Source organism: Pholis gunnellus, assembly GCF_910591455.1.
Source record: "Pholis gunnellus genome assembly, chromosome: 17".
NCBI classification, from domain to species: Eukaryota; Metazoa; Chordata; class Actinopteri; order Perciformes; family Pholidae; genus Pholis; species Pholis gunnellus.
The window spans coordinates 19,269,597-19,287,142 of NC_136544.1; the positions used below are offsets into that span (position 1 = coordinate 19,269,597).

The following is a 17,546-nucleotide window of genomic DNA, read 5'->3' on the forward strand; positions in this document are numbered from 1 at the left end:
GTGAAGCATCCACAGCTGGTATAATAACACATAATATGTGACGACATAACAGTTGTAATAATATAGAATGTGTCTTCAAAGGAGAAGTTATAATTGTTCAAACTAGTGTATGTTAAAAAAACTCTTATAATGTCATTATATCGACTAATAGCTAGATTATAATGTTACTGCTTAGATCAGCGGGGGTGAAACGTTTTGGATTGTGGGCCGTATCACGGGACAAACAATAAAATGTGTATTTTTTCAGCAGGAAATTCTGTATTTGTAGACCAGGAACGCCCGTGTGTTATAGAAAATTAATTTCATATCAAAATAACTACTAAGAAGTTCAACATTTGACATTAAAGTAGTTTATTGGTGTGTCCACATTTGACCAAAAGTACTTCAGTATCTGCTGCTCTTAAATCTACTTTGAATAAGTTCAATAGTTTTTAACTAATACAGCGCATGGTGTCTACTTTAAATGTTAAGATGTTCTGTGTAAATATGTAAATCACTTAAGTTCAGGCAGACAGAAATTGCCAAATATTGGTTTCTGTTTGATGTAAATGAAAGATGTGAATCTGTGTAATATTTAGGTACAAACAGAACCGGCACAAACAGTGTAATGTACAAACGTACTGTATTAGAAATAGATTATATTTAAAAAATCCCCACGGGCAGCGTGCTCCCCTCCAGGCTTCTAGATGATAAATAGCAGATCAAACTCTGAAGATGAGTTATCCAGCGTAACAGTAACTATTTGTTTAAGCGGTGTCTTAACTTGTGAACTGGTTAAACTCTGCCCCCCCCCCCTCCCCCTGTCTCCTCCCCCTCCGGCCAGCAGGTGTCTGTGTGAGGTGAATGGGACCTCTGTTCTCCACTGTCCCGGGAAATGAGCTGGAAAATGAGGGGCGGGGGAACCACGCCCCCTTTTCTCAGGACCTCCTTTTGGCTCATCGCTGTCTCCGTCCCCCTCCGGGCCGCGTTGTTTGAATACAGCTGCGACGTATGAATTTAGCAGGGCGCTTAAACAGGCCGCCGATCTGTCCCCCTGCTTCTCTTTCCTCCCCTCCGTCCAACCCCAACCTGACCTCCAGAGACAAACTCACTCAGCCCCTCATTCAAACTCAATCTGCTTTCAGCCCCTCTCAAAGCCTGTTTTATGAGTCCGAGGCCTTGTCGACAGCTTTAAACCCCATATTCTCTCACTAATGCTACAATCGACTACGTGTTAGTGGATTAGGGTCTCTTCATGTTGTCATTATGCTCCGTGTCTTAGAAGTCGATGATGTGGCTCAAGAGCTGCCCTCTAAGCTCTAAAACCCACGAGTGTGACCCTTTAAATATCTGGAGGTGTGTTTCTGTGTGGTGGGGTTTCTTTAGTCCCTAGTCATCTCTTATTCAGCTTGAATTGAACATAAAGAGGTCTGTACACGAGCCTGAATGATGTTTGTTACCTCGTGTTTTCATCTGCAGAGGAGAGTTCATCCTAACGTCCTCGGGCAGCGAGATTATCGGTGAGCGGCCGTCCGACAAGAAAACATGTTCTTGCAGAAGGTAAACTAGTTTCCACTGATACTCTTTAATAAAGAGTCTGAGCTGCTTCCTCTCCAGGGTCCAAAGATAAATCCTTAATTTGCACGTAAACTATTTATTTATCCCCAGTTTGTTTTTCTTATTTGCTGGTTTTAGAGTTTTTTATTTGTATTTATTGCTGCAGGACAATAAAGTCGAGTAAAGTCAAACTCTGCACATATCCATGAAGACGTGATGTCTAAATGTCGTCAGGTGGTGCTTGTTGGACTTTGAGTCCTTTTGTTTCAGACAGATTGATCCCGAGTGGGTTTTATTTAACAGCAGGAATTCCAGGAATGCATCAGAAAGTGAGCCCATATGGTTCACATGCTGTTCAAATTAACTAATTTAAACCTTTTATTAGTATTCATTATAATTCAATCTTATACTTTTAGGGTGGATTTTCTATTCGTAAAATGTGAAATATAGTTTTTGCTAATGTTGTTTTCCGAGGTACACCTTTTTATATTTAACATCAGACAGTTACTTGAATGTATTTACATCTGCAGTGGTACTTTTATTGTTTCCTGCCAAGTTAGCAGTTATGAAAAGTTTCTGTTTTGTTACTTTATTTTGCTAATTGATTAGAATAGAATTCCTTTATCGTAAAGTATATACACACACGTATATCAAAAGGAAATAGAATATGTCTTATTTAAATAGAAAATATGTAACTGTTGTGACCTAAGAAGACAGTAAGATATTGAACTTACTTGTGTAATGAAATGAAGGATCTAAAATCAAGAAGCTTGAGTAAAAGCAAAGTAACTTTATTAAATTCATGATAATCCTTAAATACTGTAAAAATGTATTTATTTTGGTCACAAATAGGTAACTTTTGACTCTGCCTGTATGAACCTGACTCTGCTGTCATAGTTAGTGAAGAGCTCCACCAGCTCCACCAGCTCCACTGAATAGAATGAATAATTGATGCTGAAATCAAGTCGTCCATTTAACTCCCATTTGAAACGCGAGCTGCCATTGAAGCCCTAATGTGTGAAGAGCCACCTGTAATGACTGTCACATGCAATCTGTATTCCCCTCTGGTGAGTGCGACCCCATTGTGACCACCAGAGGAGTCCCAGGAGAGTGTGTGGAAAGTGTGTCTACCTACCCGTCAGAGGGGGGGCGGGGCCAGCAGCAGCAGGCAGGAGGCCAGGGGCCGTTGTCTGACACTGATTTGTAAAGGGAGACAATACGGCTCATTGACCTGCAGGCTCCACTGTCTGTTGCACACATACCTCGCCCGGCCCTCCCCGCTGGCCTCGCTGCTCTTTAAACACGGGCAGCAGATTGCAGTGAAGGGGGGGGGGGCAGCGGGCCACAGGTTGCTTTGACAATGAGAAAACCTCAGAGACAAGAAGAGGCACAGCCAAAACTAATGATGAACACATTCATATTCTAAAAAGTCAGTTTTATTTCCAACGTGTTATTTTTTTTATTTTTTTATTTTTTAAATCAGAATCTAGTTTATTGTCATAAATAGGACAGAAATACAAATAAAATGTATTTATAAAATAATATGTATGTGCAAAGTAACTGTATATCTTATATCATTGAATTTTATTCCATTTTATTTATTTATTATTTTTTTAATAATAATTCTATTTGCCTCTTTGCGGTCCTGAAATGTTTTAATCCTGGTTCAACCCTGTGAAGCACTTTGTAACTTTATTTTGAAAAGCATTTTCCTCGTCTATCCTTATCTTGTGTATCAATACACCGCTAAAGGCCGGGTAATCTACTGTAATCTACACTAGTGGTTCCTAAACTTTCCTAGAAACTAAATCTGTTGTCGTCCCGCCTTCATAAAAACTACGAATGATTGTTTCAGCTCCATCGTGTTTGGAGGTCGTGTGCTGCACTTTTGGGACGTTTTGCTTTAGTTTATGAAAAGTCAGAAAAAATGTCTGACCTCATTTCCCAGAGCTCGAGGTGACGTCTTCAAAAAATCTTGTTTTGTCTTGAAAGCCCTTAAAACTAAAAGATGTTTTATTCACTCTCATATCAAGAAATACAGGAAAAAAAAATGTTATAAATTGGAATCAGCTGCTTTTGGGGCATTTTTATGTTGATTGAATAATGAATACAATTAATAAATATTTAAGCTCTATTTACCTTTAAGATTGGGGAAAGGTCTAAAAATATGTACATAACTTTTGTAATATGTATATATTTTTTTCCCACTAAATTCATTTTGTGACCCACGTTTGAAAACAATTGTTTTAGAACATTATCAGACCCAAAAATATCCCCAATGAGATCATTTATATTTATCTATTTAACCTTCATTCATCCAGGAAAATCCCACTGAGACTTTGAATCTCATTTACGACGAGTGTCCCGACTGAGAATGAAGCGTAAAAGTTAAACACGAGCACCGAATAAAAACACAAATAACAGACTTAAAAAAAAAAAAAAAGACATAAAAGAAATTCACATCAAAGAGACGATAGACTTGAACATATCAAAGAATTTTCATTCAGTGTCCGGAACAGTATAACAAGTATTGTAATTGTATAATCAAAGTATTGTAATTGTATAATCAAAGTATTTAGGGGTGAGTCTCTCTTAAAGAGAACAAACACACATATCAGTACTTTGAGGATCTTGGTGGTCCGGCAGCAGGATTTAAACATCCATCCAGACTTTGACACATCTCCTCTGGCTCTCTCGTTGTAAACAAACACCTCCTCCTTTTGTCATCCATTCCCATTGTCACAGTCTGGTTATGACCTTTTCTCTCCCCCTCTCTGTCCTTTTCTTTTTCCTCCCTTCTCTCTTTCACTGTCGAAGACAAGCTGTTGCTCTGTCCCTGCGGGCCACTCCCTCACTTGTCTGCTCCTCTTTCCTCCCCCCTCTCTCCCCCCCCCCTCCGCTCTCCCGTCCTTCTCCCTCTCCCCACCTGTTGAAGCAATTGTTGCACAGACCATATTGTTGTCTTCTTATTATTTAATGTCACTCACGAGGGTCCACGCCCCCTTTTTCTACGCTCCTCTTCCTCCACTCTCTGTGCCACTCTCCCCCTCGCTCTCTCTCTCTCTCTCTCTCTCTCTCTCTCTTTCTCTCTCTCCCTGCTGGATATAAAACTCAGAGCTGATAGATCAGCGCTGACATTCATCAGAGCACCACAGGAAGCCAAAACCACTCCACCCAGGGAAAACAGGATTTCCCCGCTTCTGTTTACCTGCACAACACAAAGGTGACAGAGGGACACTATAGCTGCTGGCGTTTTTTTTTCTTTCCCATTTGGACGTAAAACAAGTTGATATTCCACCCAGCAGGCCGTTTGCAGATGGACAGAGGCATGTCTGTGTCGCTGTGGTGTGAGGAGGTGGAGGAGGAGGACCAGAGTCAGGACCGGGGCCAGACTGAAGCCGGGGGCCACACGGAGGGCTCGTCTCAGCTGCGAGCCGCCTGGGACCCCACGGTGTCCGGGCACCGTGTGATCCAGAGGCTCCTCCACGTGGAGGAGAGGTACACGCCCTCCATCCTCTACATCACCCTCATCCAGCGGGAGCCAGAGCGCAGGGACGAGCTCGCCAAATGGGCCCTGGAGGTATGAGAGGGCTCCATGCTCCATTTACTCCTGGATGTCATCACTGCAGCTGTGATGCTGATGCTGATGCCCCTCTCTCTCTCTCTCTCTCTCTCTCTCCCTCTCTCTCTCTCCCTCTCTCCCTCTCTCCACAGGTGTGCTGTGAGTGTGGCTGCGACGAGGCCGTGTTCCCCCTGTCCGTCTCTCTGATGGACAGGTTCCTGTCTGCCTCGCTGTCTCTGCCCGTCTCGCCGTACTGCCTGGCCGCTGGCTGCATCCTCATCGCCTCCAAACTCACAGAGTGCGACAACGTCACCGCCGACATCCTCTGTGCCACAGCCGAGTACAGCTTCCAGCCCTCCAACCTGCGGGTGAGTCAGCAGAGACGTGGCTCATATAATCAACACATTTAATCCGGCTTGCGACTGGATTGATTTTTAATAGCTAATTTTACACCTTTCATGTTGCTATTATTCTAAAGAGTTGGAGCCGCCTTTCTGCTTTTTTAAAGGGAAACAATAAACAAACAGATTTTCTTCTCTTTTTATGATTGTGACGCCTTCGTTCATCCATCAACTGGATGACAATCCACCTAAAACTTGAATTTACAATCCAAGAGGGCTGCAACTATTTTATTAATGTTGTTTTCATCACTTGTAAATGACCGATCAATCAAAGGGTTTGTACTGTAAAGAAGATTAAGTGACCAGAGCCCAAATGGATGACACTGACAAAACAATTCAGGCTTTTACTGCAAACTTTTCATGAACAATGAATCTGCCAAATGTTGTTTTTGTTTTTTATTAATTGATTATTCATGTGGTCAGAGACACAACTTCCCAGAGCCCAAAGAGACATCTTTAAATGTCTTTAAACGTTGTATTCTGTTCTCGACAATACTTTTAATCATCAAAATAGTTGAATCCAATTCAACATTGATACATTTATCAAATTTAGAATTTAGAATTGGGCTAAATGAGTAACTGACTGAACTGTAATGCAGACTTGAGACCAGGATAAGACCATAGTATGTATCACAATATAACAATCCCATATGAAATCTATTCTCACGTCACAATGTCTGAATTACAACATGTATTACACAAACCTTTCTAAATGCACCTGTCTTCCCTCCATCAGGAGATGGAGCGCGTCATCCTCGCCACCCTCCGATGGGACACAGCAGCAGTGACTCCGCAGGACTTCCTCCCACATTTTCTCGCCTCCTTCGAGCAGCGAGGAGATGGAGACAGCGGCGACTCTGAGGAGGCGCTGCTCTCCACCCTGCGGCGGCACAGCGACACGCTGGCCGCCATGTGTGCCTGCGACTCCCGCTTCCTGGGAGCCCCGCCGTCGCTCGTCGCCGCAGCATCACTGAACTGTGCCCTGCGGGGTCTGGGCAACAAGGGCCCCGCTCAGCTGGCTGTGATTTGTGAGGCTCTGGCGGAGCTCTGTCAGGCTGACCTGGTGAGTGTGAGACACCTGCAAAGCTTGAGGCTCTTCTCGGGCCTAGTTATCTGATTTGGTCACATTTAGGGGTTATTCTGATTTGCAGGGATGAGAGTTGCAACACCAATCAGTGTTAAGCAAACAAACTCAGAATACTGCATGTTCTACAGTCATTGCATCTATAACAAATGCATGTATTCTCTCTGTGTCTTGTATCCCAGGCAGTGCTACAGTACTACAGTGACATGATCGAATATTCCCTGCGGCAGCGGCTGAGGAGTGGCCTGCAGGAGAAGGAGGAAGAGGTGGAGAACGAGAGGCCCGGGACGCCTACAGACATGAGAGAGATTGATTTCTAAACACAGAATCTACTGTTGCATTGAAAGTGTGAATCAATCAAAAACCTTTCATCAAAGTCCATCAGTCAAACTGATATAAATTCATCATGACCTCAAAATGCTCTGGCATGTCTTGATATTTAAAAAAATTACTTTATTGAGTGACTGTTAATTTATTTTTTAAAACTTTATTTATTTGTGAACAATTTTTGCAGCTATCTGTTTTGCATGTGCCATATTTTATTATCTATTTCTATGAATTGTATTATCTATTTCTATTCATTTTATTATCTATTTCTATTTATTTTATTATCTATTTCTATTTATTTTATTATCTATTTCTATTATTTTTATTGTAGGCCTAGGTGTTATTTTTGTTGCACAATATTTATACCCTTTAATTTATTATCACGTACAATTGTTGACTCTTTCTATGTTAATTTATCAACTTGCCATGACGTTGTGTTTGTGTGTGGAATTAAATGTACAACAGATCTATTTTTCAAAGCAATTAAACGTTTAAAACGTTTGTATGTTGTAATGTTGTGTTATTTCGTGTGTTATTTACTAATGGGGAAATGCTGCCTTCACTTACTAATCATAGGGTAGGACTTCTGAGCTTTCAACCTATGTTACAATTCATCTACGTTTGATGGGACATAATCACCCCGGTAAAGGACAGATGTAAGAGCACATGTGTTGTTGGCTGATTTTCTTTCTTAATCAGAAAGATTTTCTGATTTATTATGGGCTGTAGTAGGAAAAAAACAAACACGAATCTGTCCAAAAATAGGAAATAAATACGTCCATTATTTCCGACGGTCTTTGAAGGCATCATGTTGGACCAGTGCCGCATTCCCGTGACGTCACTTTTATCCGACGCGACATCAGATCGTGTTGCGAGCATCTCGGATCAGGTATTATAGACACAACACATAAGAGACGAGCTGCTGGGAGATATTTTATGTTGTAACACATTTATTAATAGTAGGTTTTTAATATCGGCCGATTTTAAAGGAAGAATTCATAGAAAATCGTGACGTGACGTTTTCTGTAGCTCACTGCTAACTATCACGGAAATAGATATCAAGTAAGTTAACGTTGGCTAGCTAGCTACAGAAACGACCTCATATTATACTGACATCCTGATTAACCCGTGTTGTTTGTTCCGATAAGTAACAATGACGTCTTACACTAAAGGTGTGCTGTTAATTAAGCATGCTAAAGATGTGTTGCTGCTCAACATTGGTCGTTATGCCATTTTAAAAAATCTGATATTAGTGTTTATTCTCATCGGAGAAGACTCGCACGTCTAAAGAAAACAGAAAATCGGACTTTATTACAAATCTTTCAAGTCTCCCGGTAATATCGGCGCACAATGTTTACACCATATGATGAGTCCTCAATGTTACATGTATGGGTCTGAGATACTGTCTTCTCTGGTGTGCTTTGGACTTGATGTGTGTAGTTAGTGATGACTACACACACGTTGGGATAAAGTGTGTGTGCACCTTTAAATGAGAGTCTGACTCATTTCATGTGGAGAACATAAAAGAAGAGGAGAACTGGTTTTTATTTGTCACACGCCTATTACCTGAGATGGAAGCTGTTCAAACACACAGTCTTGTTACATACGTCGTTGTTTATGTTGAAGGAGGATGAACCTGAAACCCGGCTGGCTGCTGCTTCTGTCCATCTGTGCCGGGGTCTGGTCGGTGCCCATCGATCGCAATGCAGACCACCAGGAAGCTAAAGCGGAGGTGCCGGAGGAGAACGTGGTAATGATCCCAAAAAGTATCAGTCATGTACGAAAGTTGAGACTCAGCTTGCTGTGAATAACTTTCCCTTTACAACGCGCCCTCGCAGGACACCGGCCTGTACTACGACCGGTATCTCAGAGAGGTGATCGAGGTTTTGGAGACGGACCCTCACTTCAGAGAGAAACTGCAAACGGCGAACACGGAGGACATCAAGGTCAGCGTCCGTTTCTTTCGTTCGGTCTCGCTCTCCGAGCGTCCTTCGTTTTTATTTGAAGGATCTCACATTCAGTCTGTTGTTCTCACCTGGATGTCTGGTGTTCTCCGGCAGAACGGTCGTCTCAGTAAAGAGCTGGACCTGGTCGGTCACCACGTGAGGACTCGCCTGGATGAGCTGAAGCGTCAGGAGGTTTCTCGCCTCAGGATGCTGCTCAAGGCCAAACTGGACAGCACCAACACACAGAGTGAGAGGAGAGAGCGTGTGGATTCATGTTCATGTAGACTTATTATACTATTGTGTAATACCCGTTCATGTGCACGGATGCAGATCAGTATTTTCTCCAAGCAAAGCAGATGGAAGCAGCACATTCACAAAATGTTTGCCATTACTTGTAAAATATAAAAAGGTTTCTATTGAGAGAGGGATGTAGAGAGATGTGTTCAGTGTGCGTAGGACATAATGGAAAAGTCATGCGTGTCAAAAGTGCAGCATGTGCTTGATAACCGATGTTTCTGCTGTGAAGGTCTGCAGATGGACCACGCCTCCCTGCTGAAGCAGTTTGAACATCTGGATCCCCACAATCAAAACACCTTCGAGGCCAAAGACCTCGAGCTGCTAATCACGACGGTAAGATCATCCAGAGAGAACAGCAGCTGGATTATCGTTGACCCTAGAGACCAGCAGAATCAGTCCGTGGTTTATATGTTCAGACCAGATGTAAATGGAGCGTGGCGGCTGGTGATGAATCCCCTCACAGTCCTGCAGACTCATAATCACACGGATCAGGCTCGAGGGGGCTACAGTTACAGGCCTGTTGCTGACTGTTTCCACTTATCTGATGATTCTGGCTTTCTTTTTAGGCCACCAAGGACCTGGAGAACTACGATGCCGAGAGACACGAGGAGTTCAAACGCTACGAGATGCTGAAGGAGCACGAGAGACGGGAGTACCTGAAGGGCCTGGACCAGGAGAAGAGGGAGCGAGAGGAGAAGAGAATGCAGGAGCTCAAGGACAAACACCGGCAGCACCCCAAAGTCAACGCTCCGGTACGCTCAAACGCATCCGTGTAGCTTCTCTCTGGAAGCGAGTGAAGCGCTCTAACACGTTTTTGCTGCCTTCTCTCCTCACGCAGGGTAGTGTTGCTCAGCTACGGGAAGTTTGGCAGGAGACGGACGGACTGGATCCTCAGGAGTTCAACCCCAAAACGTTTTTTAAGCTGCATGGTGAGGGACGCCTCTTCTGTTGAACCTTTGGTCTTTGTTGCGATGTGAGTAAATCTGAGTAAAGTGCTTCTCTGCCCTGTTTAGATACAAATGAAGACGGAGTTTTAGATGAGCAGGAACTGGAGGCTCTCTTCACTAAAGAGGTAAAGAACCCTGAAGAAAGTCACGGCTTCAAACTCTTTTACTGGTTCGGTTTCACAATGAAACTCCTTAAAACGACAAAATGTCAAAAAATGGATGATCATCCATTTGAAAATACAGCTGTTTCATCTGTGTTCCTGCAGACTTTTTATTTTAAAGTAAAAGCTTTGAACCTGACAGCAGTGACGTGCACATCTGCCCTGTAACATCTGTTCATCTCCCTCCTCCAGCTGGAGAAAGTCTACGACGCAAAGAATGAGGAGGACGATATGACGGAGATGGAGGAAGAGAGGCTGAGGATGAGGGAGCATGTGATGAAGAATGTGAGTCTGAACGGTTTGCTTTTATCTCTCTGCTCTTCTATTTATTTGTTGCTTCGACTGACGCGGCTTTCGTCTCCTGTGTTTTTAAAAAAGGTGGACGTGAATAAAGATCGTCTCGTCACCCTGGAGGAGTTCCTGAAATCCACGGAGAAGAAGGAGTTCAGTAATCCCAAAGAGTGGGAGGTAAGGAGCCCAGAGGTGGGCGGGCGGGCGGGTCGGAGGGTCTGTGGTTCAAATCCCCGGGACAAGCTGTGAGAATGTGGGCGGTGAAGTTAAACAGGTGAAGCTATTCTTTCCCTCATCAGCTTGCAGACTGAGCTGCTCCATCGACGCGACGCGGTGGAGAGGCGATTCTGTGAATGTGTCAGTGAAGAGTTTTAATGTGAGGAAAATATCATGAGAGGGAACGCTGAACACCATTATATTATAGATGTGTCTTCCTGTAGAGGAGGGCGTATAATTATTACAGTGGGCTACACACTTCCTGTTACACTTAAATATGCACATTTGCATGCTCCGTAAAGACGCTAAATATGTCGCCTGAATCCTGTGTCTCTGCAGACTCTGGAAACCAGCCCGGTGTACACGGAGGAGGAGCTGCAGCGGTTCGAGACTGACCTCCTGGACCGAGAGGAGGAGCTGAAGAGGAAGGCGGAGAATCTGAATCAGCAGCAGGAGCTGCTGAAGGAGCGAGGCAAAGCCCTGGAGGCCCAGAGGAGAGAGTACCAGCAGGTAACTGTGCAACGCGGCGCTCATGTAGCGGTCCGTTTTCAGCCTTTAGTAACACCGAAGCACTGACAGATCATAACTCTTATCGTCATTTTTCAATTTCAGGCAGTGTTAGAAATGTCCCAGAGACAGAAAGAGCAGCAGGCAGCAGACGGGCAGCCTCCCGCGGGTCCTAATGGAGAACTACAGTTCCAACCAGAGGCACAAAAAGTGGAAGATAAAGGTAAACTGAGATATGACACGTGATGTGTTTTATTGTTGGAGTGGAATTTCTTCTTCTATTTCAGTGGATCTCTCTCTTCTCTCTCTCTCTCTCTCACAGCTGAACACCCGGCTGAGGTCCACAATAATCTGCCTGCAGAGCCGCCACAGAATCTGCCTATACACACTTAGTGCAGCACACACACACACACACACACACACACACACACACACACACGCACACACGCACACACACACGATTTGCGCTGACACAGATATCCAGATGGGTTCCACAAACTGAGTAACGTGGAGTGTTTGTAAATGGCTCGTGAATCCTCTTATTCTACTGTGTGTTCATCTCTGTGGTCTCCGTTAGATTTAAAGATCTCAAATCACACACACACACATATACACACATATACAGTGTGTATATATACTATATATGTGTGTATATATGTGTGTGTGTTTTCAGAAATCTTCAGTTTCAGTGAAGTTTTCATTGCAGGGTCTTCAGTGTAAAATCTTTAAATAAAGAATTAATTTAAAACCTCTAAACCAAACGTCTTGAAATCAAAGTTTTTTTGTGGGGGGGGACAGATTTTCACTGTTTACTCTCCAAAGCTTTTCCTCTCGTCTTCCTGCCGCGTCTCATCCCACAGTAACGATCGTTTTCCTGGACAGCGTCGTCTTCCTCCGTGTAGGTCAGTCACAGAGCAGCTCTCCAGGTCAGGTTTTGCTCATTAGAAACAGCGTTAAATGTGAAATAAAGAGCCAATCTCTCCACGCTCTCATTCTGCAGCCTGGCTTGAGAATTGTATTATTACTATAAATGAAACATCTGTAAAAATCTTTACGTTGGTATTTTGAATCCCTCTGATGAAGGAGTTCTGGCCAAGATGGCAGCGTAAAACCTTCACCACTTAAAAGTACTTTCGTTCCTCAAATGATCCCTAAACTGTAAACTAATGTAGTTTAAATGTCTCTGTAGTTCACACCGAGAAGAAGCTGCAGAAACTTTCACCAAAGACTCAGCAGGTTGTTGAATGAAAAGCATGAAATCTAAACTCTGAAAATGTTCATATTACATCTATTTGTTGTAATATTGTATTTAGCTGAAAGAGTGATTTGATACAAACCAAACAACATACTTTAGAATAGAATAATATAAGTAAAAGTACAGTGTGGGTGGGTGTTTAGATGTGCCTCCTCCTCCTCCTCCTCCTCCTCTTCTTCCTCCTCTGGGCTGTGTCTCTGCAGACACTGGGCCTGTTGTCCACTGTCATGGCTCCCCAGAGACCAGCTGATGCTTGTTGTTGTCCTGCTGACGAGATGCTCTCCTGGCCCGCCGCTCAGGGCATTCCTATCAGCATTCCTCCAGCCCGCTGACCCCCCGTGCCCCCCGGGGGGGGGGGGGGGGGGGTCCTCCTCCTCTCCTGGTGTCCACCCAGCTGCCCGCTGTCCGTCACCGCTGTCATATCGGCCCAAACAGAGACGTCTTCAGGAAGCCGCCTGGATCATCAAGTCAGTGTTTGTTATGATGTAATCCAGAGTTCAGACACAGAGGGCTGGCTTCAGAATGTTCCGTCTGCTGGATGTAGACGCAAATATTATAATTTGGTTATTTTCCAGCCAATGTCAATCATTTAACGCACTTTTGTTGCAGTTTTAGCTCAAACGCAGATGCAAAAAGGGTAAATCTTTCTACTTTTATTATGTTGTCAATCAAGTGTTTTTGTTAAGGGGCAAACGTTTAGTGAATAAAGTGCAGATTCTTCATCAGTCCAAGTAGAATAATACTATCTATATATGTGTTTTTATTATTGATGCAGTAGGACTGTGTCTGTCATCATGACTTGTCTGTTGGCGGTTTCCTGTGAAAGGTGCAGCGAGGGTTCAGGTCCCGGTGGGACTCTAACAGGTCTGTGTTGTGTTGCTGGTCTTCAGAGGACCTCTGACATCTCATCCAGCTGTTTGTGAGCAGCGGAGACTCTGAAGCTGTCAACACTCGGTCAGCGGGTCTGTTAGGACGGCGTGAGGTGTCAGAGGCTCCTCTGGTCAGGTCCTGAGACTTCACTGGACCACTGAGGCTCTGTACATTTACTGCACGTATTATACCTTTTCTTTCTTAAAATTGCACTATTATTTTGCAGATGAACACACTATTTGGTGCACTGTTATGGTTTAAAGAACCCAGATTTATATATGCATCTGTTCAAAGACAAGATGCAGTAACAAAAACTTAACTCAGTTAAAATAACCTGACTTTCTACTTTTTATATTTAATATTTTACTGCAACAGGAGCAGGATTTGTGCTGATAATGGAGTATTATTCCATCATAAGGATGTTAATATTCTAAGTATTAAAGGTAAAGGATAAAACTGTGAATGTGGTCTCTGTGATGTGTCTGAACACTCAAAGAGGAACAAATTCTTCATTCTGTAAATGATGTAAATAGACTTCATTCAGGTGCTGTGTGTGTGTGTGTGTGTGTGTGTGTGTGTGTGTGTGTGTGTGTGTGTGTGTGTGTGTGTGTGTGTGTGTGTGTGTGTGTGTGTGTGTGTGTGTGTGTGTGTGTGTGTGTGTTCCTCTCTGGTCTCTTTATGTTTTAAGAGTCTCAGAGTGAGTTTTCATTTGAGGCTGACTCATCTTCAGGCCTTTGCAGATAATATTAAATATATTATTAAATATAAAAAATTTAATTTATTTAACCTTTATTCATCCAAAGATAACCCCATTGAGATTTTGAATCTCTCTTTCGAAGGGGTCCTGGCCAAGATGGCAGCGTAAAAGCTTCACTATACATAAAAACACAAATGACAGACAAAAGTTAAAAACAACATAAAAACATATATAAATATATATATTGAGTGCTGATTGTATGAGTGACTCTAAAACGTACCAGACAGGCCACTGACTCACTGACTTGAAGTACTTTAATACATTTAAAGCATCTGTTGTATTACTGTGTTTTTACTGTGTTTTTTACTGTGTTTTTATGCTGCTTTACTGTGAAAATAAATTCCTCTGAGCTGTACATTTCTTAAAGAATACAGTTTTTTATATCTGTTTCTTTTTCTTCTCTCTAAAACACATTGTTGCTCATTAAATGTGGACGCTCTTTAAATCTCACTGGCGGCTCTGCTGTACATCACCCGCTCTGAAGAGGGCATTACGTCACCCCCCTCTGTTATACAGGCTTAAGTCCCGCCTCCTCTGCGCTCTGATTGGCTGACAGACCAATCATTTCATGACTGCTGAAGGTGTCTGGTACAACTTTACTGACACAATAAGATGAATAAGAAAGAAAATTGTCAACATTTTTATTCAAATTATTTGGATAATATAACTTAATATCTCATAGATCCCCGAAACTTAATATAAACTGTCAAAGTTGTTCTGGTCATTTTTAAGTTGTTTATTTTTCATTTTTACCTTTTCAAAAGTTCTTCATACTGTTCAGTTTTACACAAAAACGAGTGAATCCATGATGGATATTTAAAATCTAGACATCAGTGCTTTGTATTCTCCTTGAGCCGCCAGAGGGCGCAATAGTTTAATTATTTTGAGTAAGTTTTTGTGGACCACAGCGTGAGAATATATTAATGAAATAGCTCTCACTCTGCTGATGTGCGTTTGTTTTGTGTTTAAAGACGTGAAAGTGAAACAAAGTGCAGCTGGAAGTGAGTTTGAGGACGTGAGGAGTTCATGTCTCTGCTGTGAGCTTGTTTCTTTAAGACCCAGCATCCTTACCGAGGAGGAGAGACGAGGGGAGAGAAACGATGGGAGGGCGTCAAGTTACACAAAACACCAGGAAGGGGACCGAAAATAGTATTATTTATCTTCAGAATAAAGGTTCTATTTATTATTATATTTAGGAAACTGATGTATCTGTCAGTACTCCCTTTTTTAACATAGTCATACTATATAGCTAATTTTCAACAAAATATATTTGTCCACAAGGAGTCATATAGGTCATTACACCTGTCCTAGGTTCCTGTCATCTCCTTTGTAGGTTTGTGATGCTTTAAAGCAAAGTGATGTCTACTCAATAACAGGTTGAATATATATATACATATATATATATATATATATTAGATGCAGGCACTTCAACCAAAGAGTGATGTTCCCTTCAGTGTTAGATTTGGATCGTTTTTAAACGCCTGAAGAGGTAAAGTCTCAATAATTTAATCATTATTTCTGCTTTATCAAATACAACTAATCACGAGTCATTCAGACACCTTTTATACTGGCTCAATAGAAATGAAAGTAATCTAAACTGATAATTATTGAAGATTTTAACAAGATTCAGGGGTTTTATTTGTCACCTGGTAGAATATGTGCAGTCAATTGCAGAGTGACTTAATAATTATAATAATAATCATTGTTTTGTTTTTAGTTTTGCCTCATTAATCTCATTTTATTGTCTTGTTAAGCACTTTGTAACACATTATTATTCATAATAACAATATATTATTGTAATGCTATGCTAATTGATAATCAGAACAAAAAGAAAGTTAAACGATATATTTTCCATGGGAACAAAATATTTAGAAATATGTAATTATTTAAAAAAGAATATTCAACAATACTGAGTCGATGTTGCGTTTGTGGGTTGTGTATTTTCCACTAAATAAAAGGTCACACCAGCTGTTTTGGTTGCACGTTTTATTTTGAAAGGTCCTGACCGGATGTAGCCCGTGTTTCCTCCGTGCGTCTTTACGCCGGAGCCGAAGCGTCGCTCCCCTCAGCAGAGAGAGAGAGAGAGAGAGAGAGAGAGAGAGAGAGAGAGAGAGAGAGAGAGAGAGAGAGAGAGAGAGAGAGAGAGAGAGAGAGAGAGGGATGGGGCAGGCTGGTAACCGGGCTGTAACGGTAACCGGGCTGTAACGGGGGGATAAGCTGCAGCCTCCGTCTCTCAGGTGCTCCGATGGAGTGAACCGGCCACCGAGGCGCCTTTACTTCCTGTCTCTGTCGAACATGGAGAGGGTAAGACACACGCATCGCTCGGCGGCTGCGGCTGCAATCCACCGTGATGTTCTCTGCACACACGGATCTAGCTGTGCGTTAGACCGTCCAGCTGTTTTTATGGGTGGGGGGGGGGGGGGGGGTGGGGGGGGAGGGAGGGAGGGAGGGAGTGGGGTGTTGATAGGAAATAGACGCCTTGCAGTCGGAATAAAAACCAAAGAGGCGCACCGTTTTCCGACATTTAGGTCATTCATGTCACTAAAAATAACCCACTTGCGTGATATGTATCTCCCGGTTGAACGTGTTAATTAGGCCTCCATCATTTACGGCGTGATTGGCACCTCCTCCCGTGTGAGGCTCTCGTGCACAGCCCTATACATGCTTTAAAAAAATAGGCTTCACCCTTATTAAGCCATTTATTTTTGTAAAGACAGCAATGTATTTCCCGTCCAAACCACCCTGACGATAATAAACCTGATTCTCACAGAATATATATATATATATTAATATATATTTTTACAGATGGCTTCCGGAGCCGTAGAAAAAATAATTTCCTCCTGGATACAGCTCGTAATTACAATTCATGATGACACCCTTTTTTTTTTCTTCTTCACCCCCTCATGAGATGTATGAAACAGCGCCGCGTCTCTCTGCTCCAGCCTGCAGGCCCGATGATTGTTCCGTGTGTGTGTGACGGCTGTGTTTGAACAGGCTGCTGAGGTAACGACTCGTTTCCGTGCATCATGCGCCATTCATTTGCACCGTTATGACTGTCTGTGGATCCGTAGACATGCACTGATGGACGGACGGGTTAGTCCACACGTTGAGTATCGCGATGCCGAGTCAGTGGAAGAGAGAGGGGCTGTGCTGCAACAGCGGTGGTTGTTGTGTCTTTGAAGGGTTTGGAGAAAAGTGTGTGTGGTGTGTGTGTGTGTGTGTGTGTGTGTGTGTGTGTGTGTGTGTGTGTGTGTGTGTGTGTGTGTGTGTGTGTGTGTGGTGAGAAATACAGGCTTTATAAAAAACCTCTTGTGTTCCTAAACACTTTCTTCTTCTTCTTCTTCTCTCTCCAGGTCTGTCTCTCATCTCAGTGAAGCCTGGGCCGGGGG

At 42.8% G+C, this 17,546-nt stretch overlaps 2 protein-coding genes across 3 annotated transcripts; both read left to right on the plus strand.

The window, feature by feature from the left end:
- Positions 1 to 4,852: 4,852 nt before the first annotated feature.
- Positions 4,853 to 6,903, plus strand: ccndx (cyclin Dx; the record flags this gene model as incomplete). The annotated part of the gene is made up of 4 exons (XM_079178241.1): positions 4,853 to 5,116; positions 5,251 to 5,466; positions 6,236 to 6,562; positions 6,766 to 6,903. The coding sequence occupies 4 exons, from the start codon at positions 4,853 to 4,855 to the stop codon at positions 6,901 to 6,903; spliced, it is 945 nt and encodes a 314-aa protein (XP_079034367.1).
- An 849-nt stretch (positions 6,904 to 7,752) lies between these two features.
- nucb1 (nucleobindin 1) lies at positions 7,753 to 12,025 on the plus strand. 2 transcript variants are annotated; one of them, XM_079176871.1, is made up of 13 exons: positions 7,753 to 7,799; positions 8,537 to 8,660; positions 8,749 to 8,856; positions 8,971 to 9,103; positions 9,383 to 9,486; positions 9,720 to 9,905; positions 9,992 to 10,082; positions 10,167 to 10,225; positions 10,454 to 10,546; positions 10,640 to 10,729; positions 11,108 to 11,278; positions 11,381 to 11,498; positions 11,598 to 12,025. In XM_079176871.1, exons 2-13 carry the CDS (start codon positions 8,541 to 8,543, stop codon positions 11,666 to 11,668), a joined length of 1,344 nt encoding a protein of 447 aa, XP_079032997.1. In that variant the 5' UTR covers positions 7,753 to 7,799; positions 8,537 to 8,540; the 3' UTR covers positions 11,669 to 12,025. The 2 variants fall into 2 exon arrangements, with proteins under 2 accessions (XP_079032997.1, XP_079032998.1); XM_079176872.1 differs by lacking the exon at positions 7,753 to 7,799 and adding an exon at positions 7,806 to 7,972.
- Positions 12,026 to 17,546: the final 5,521 nt, after the last annotated feature.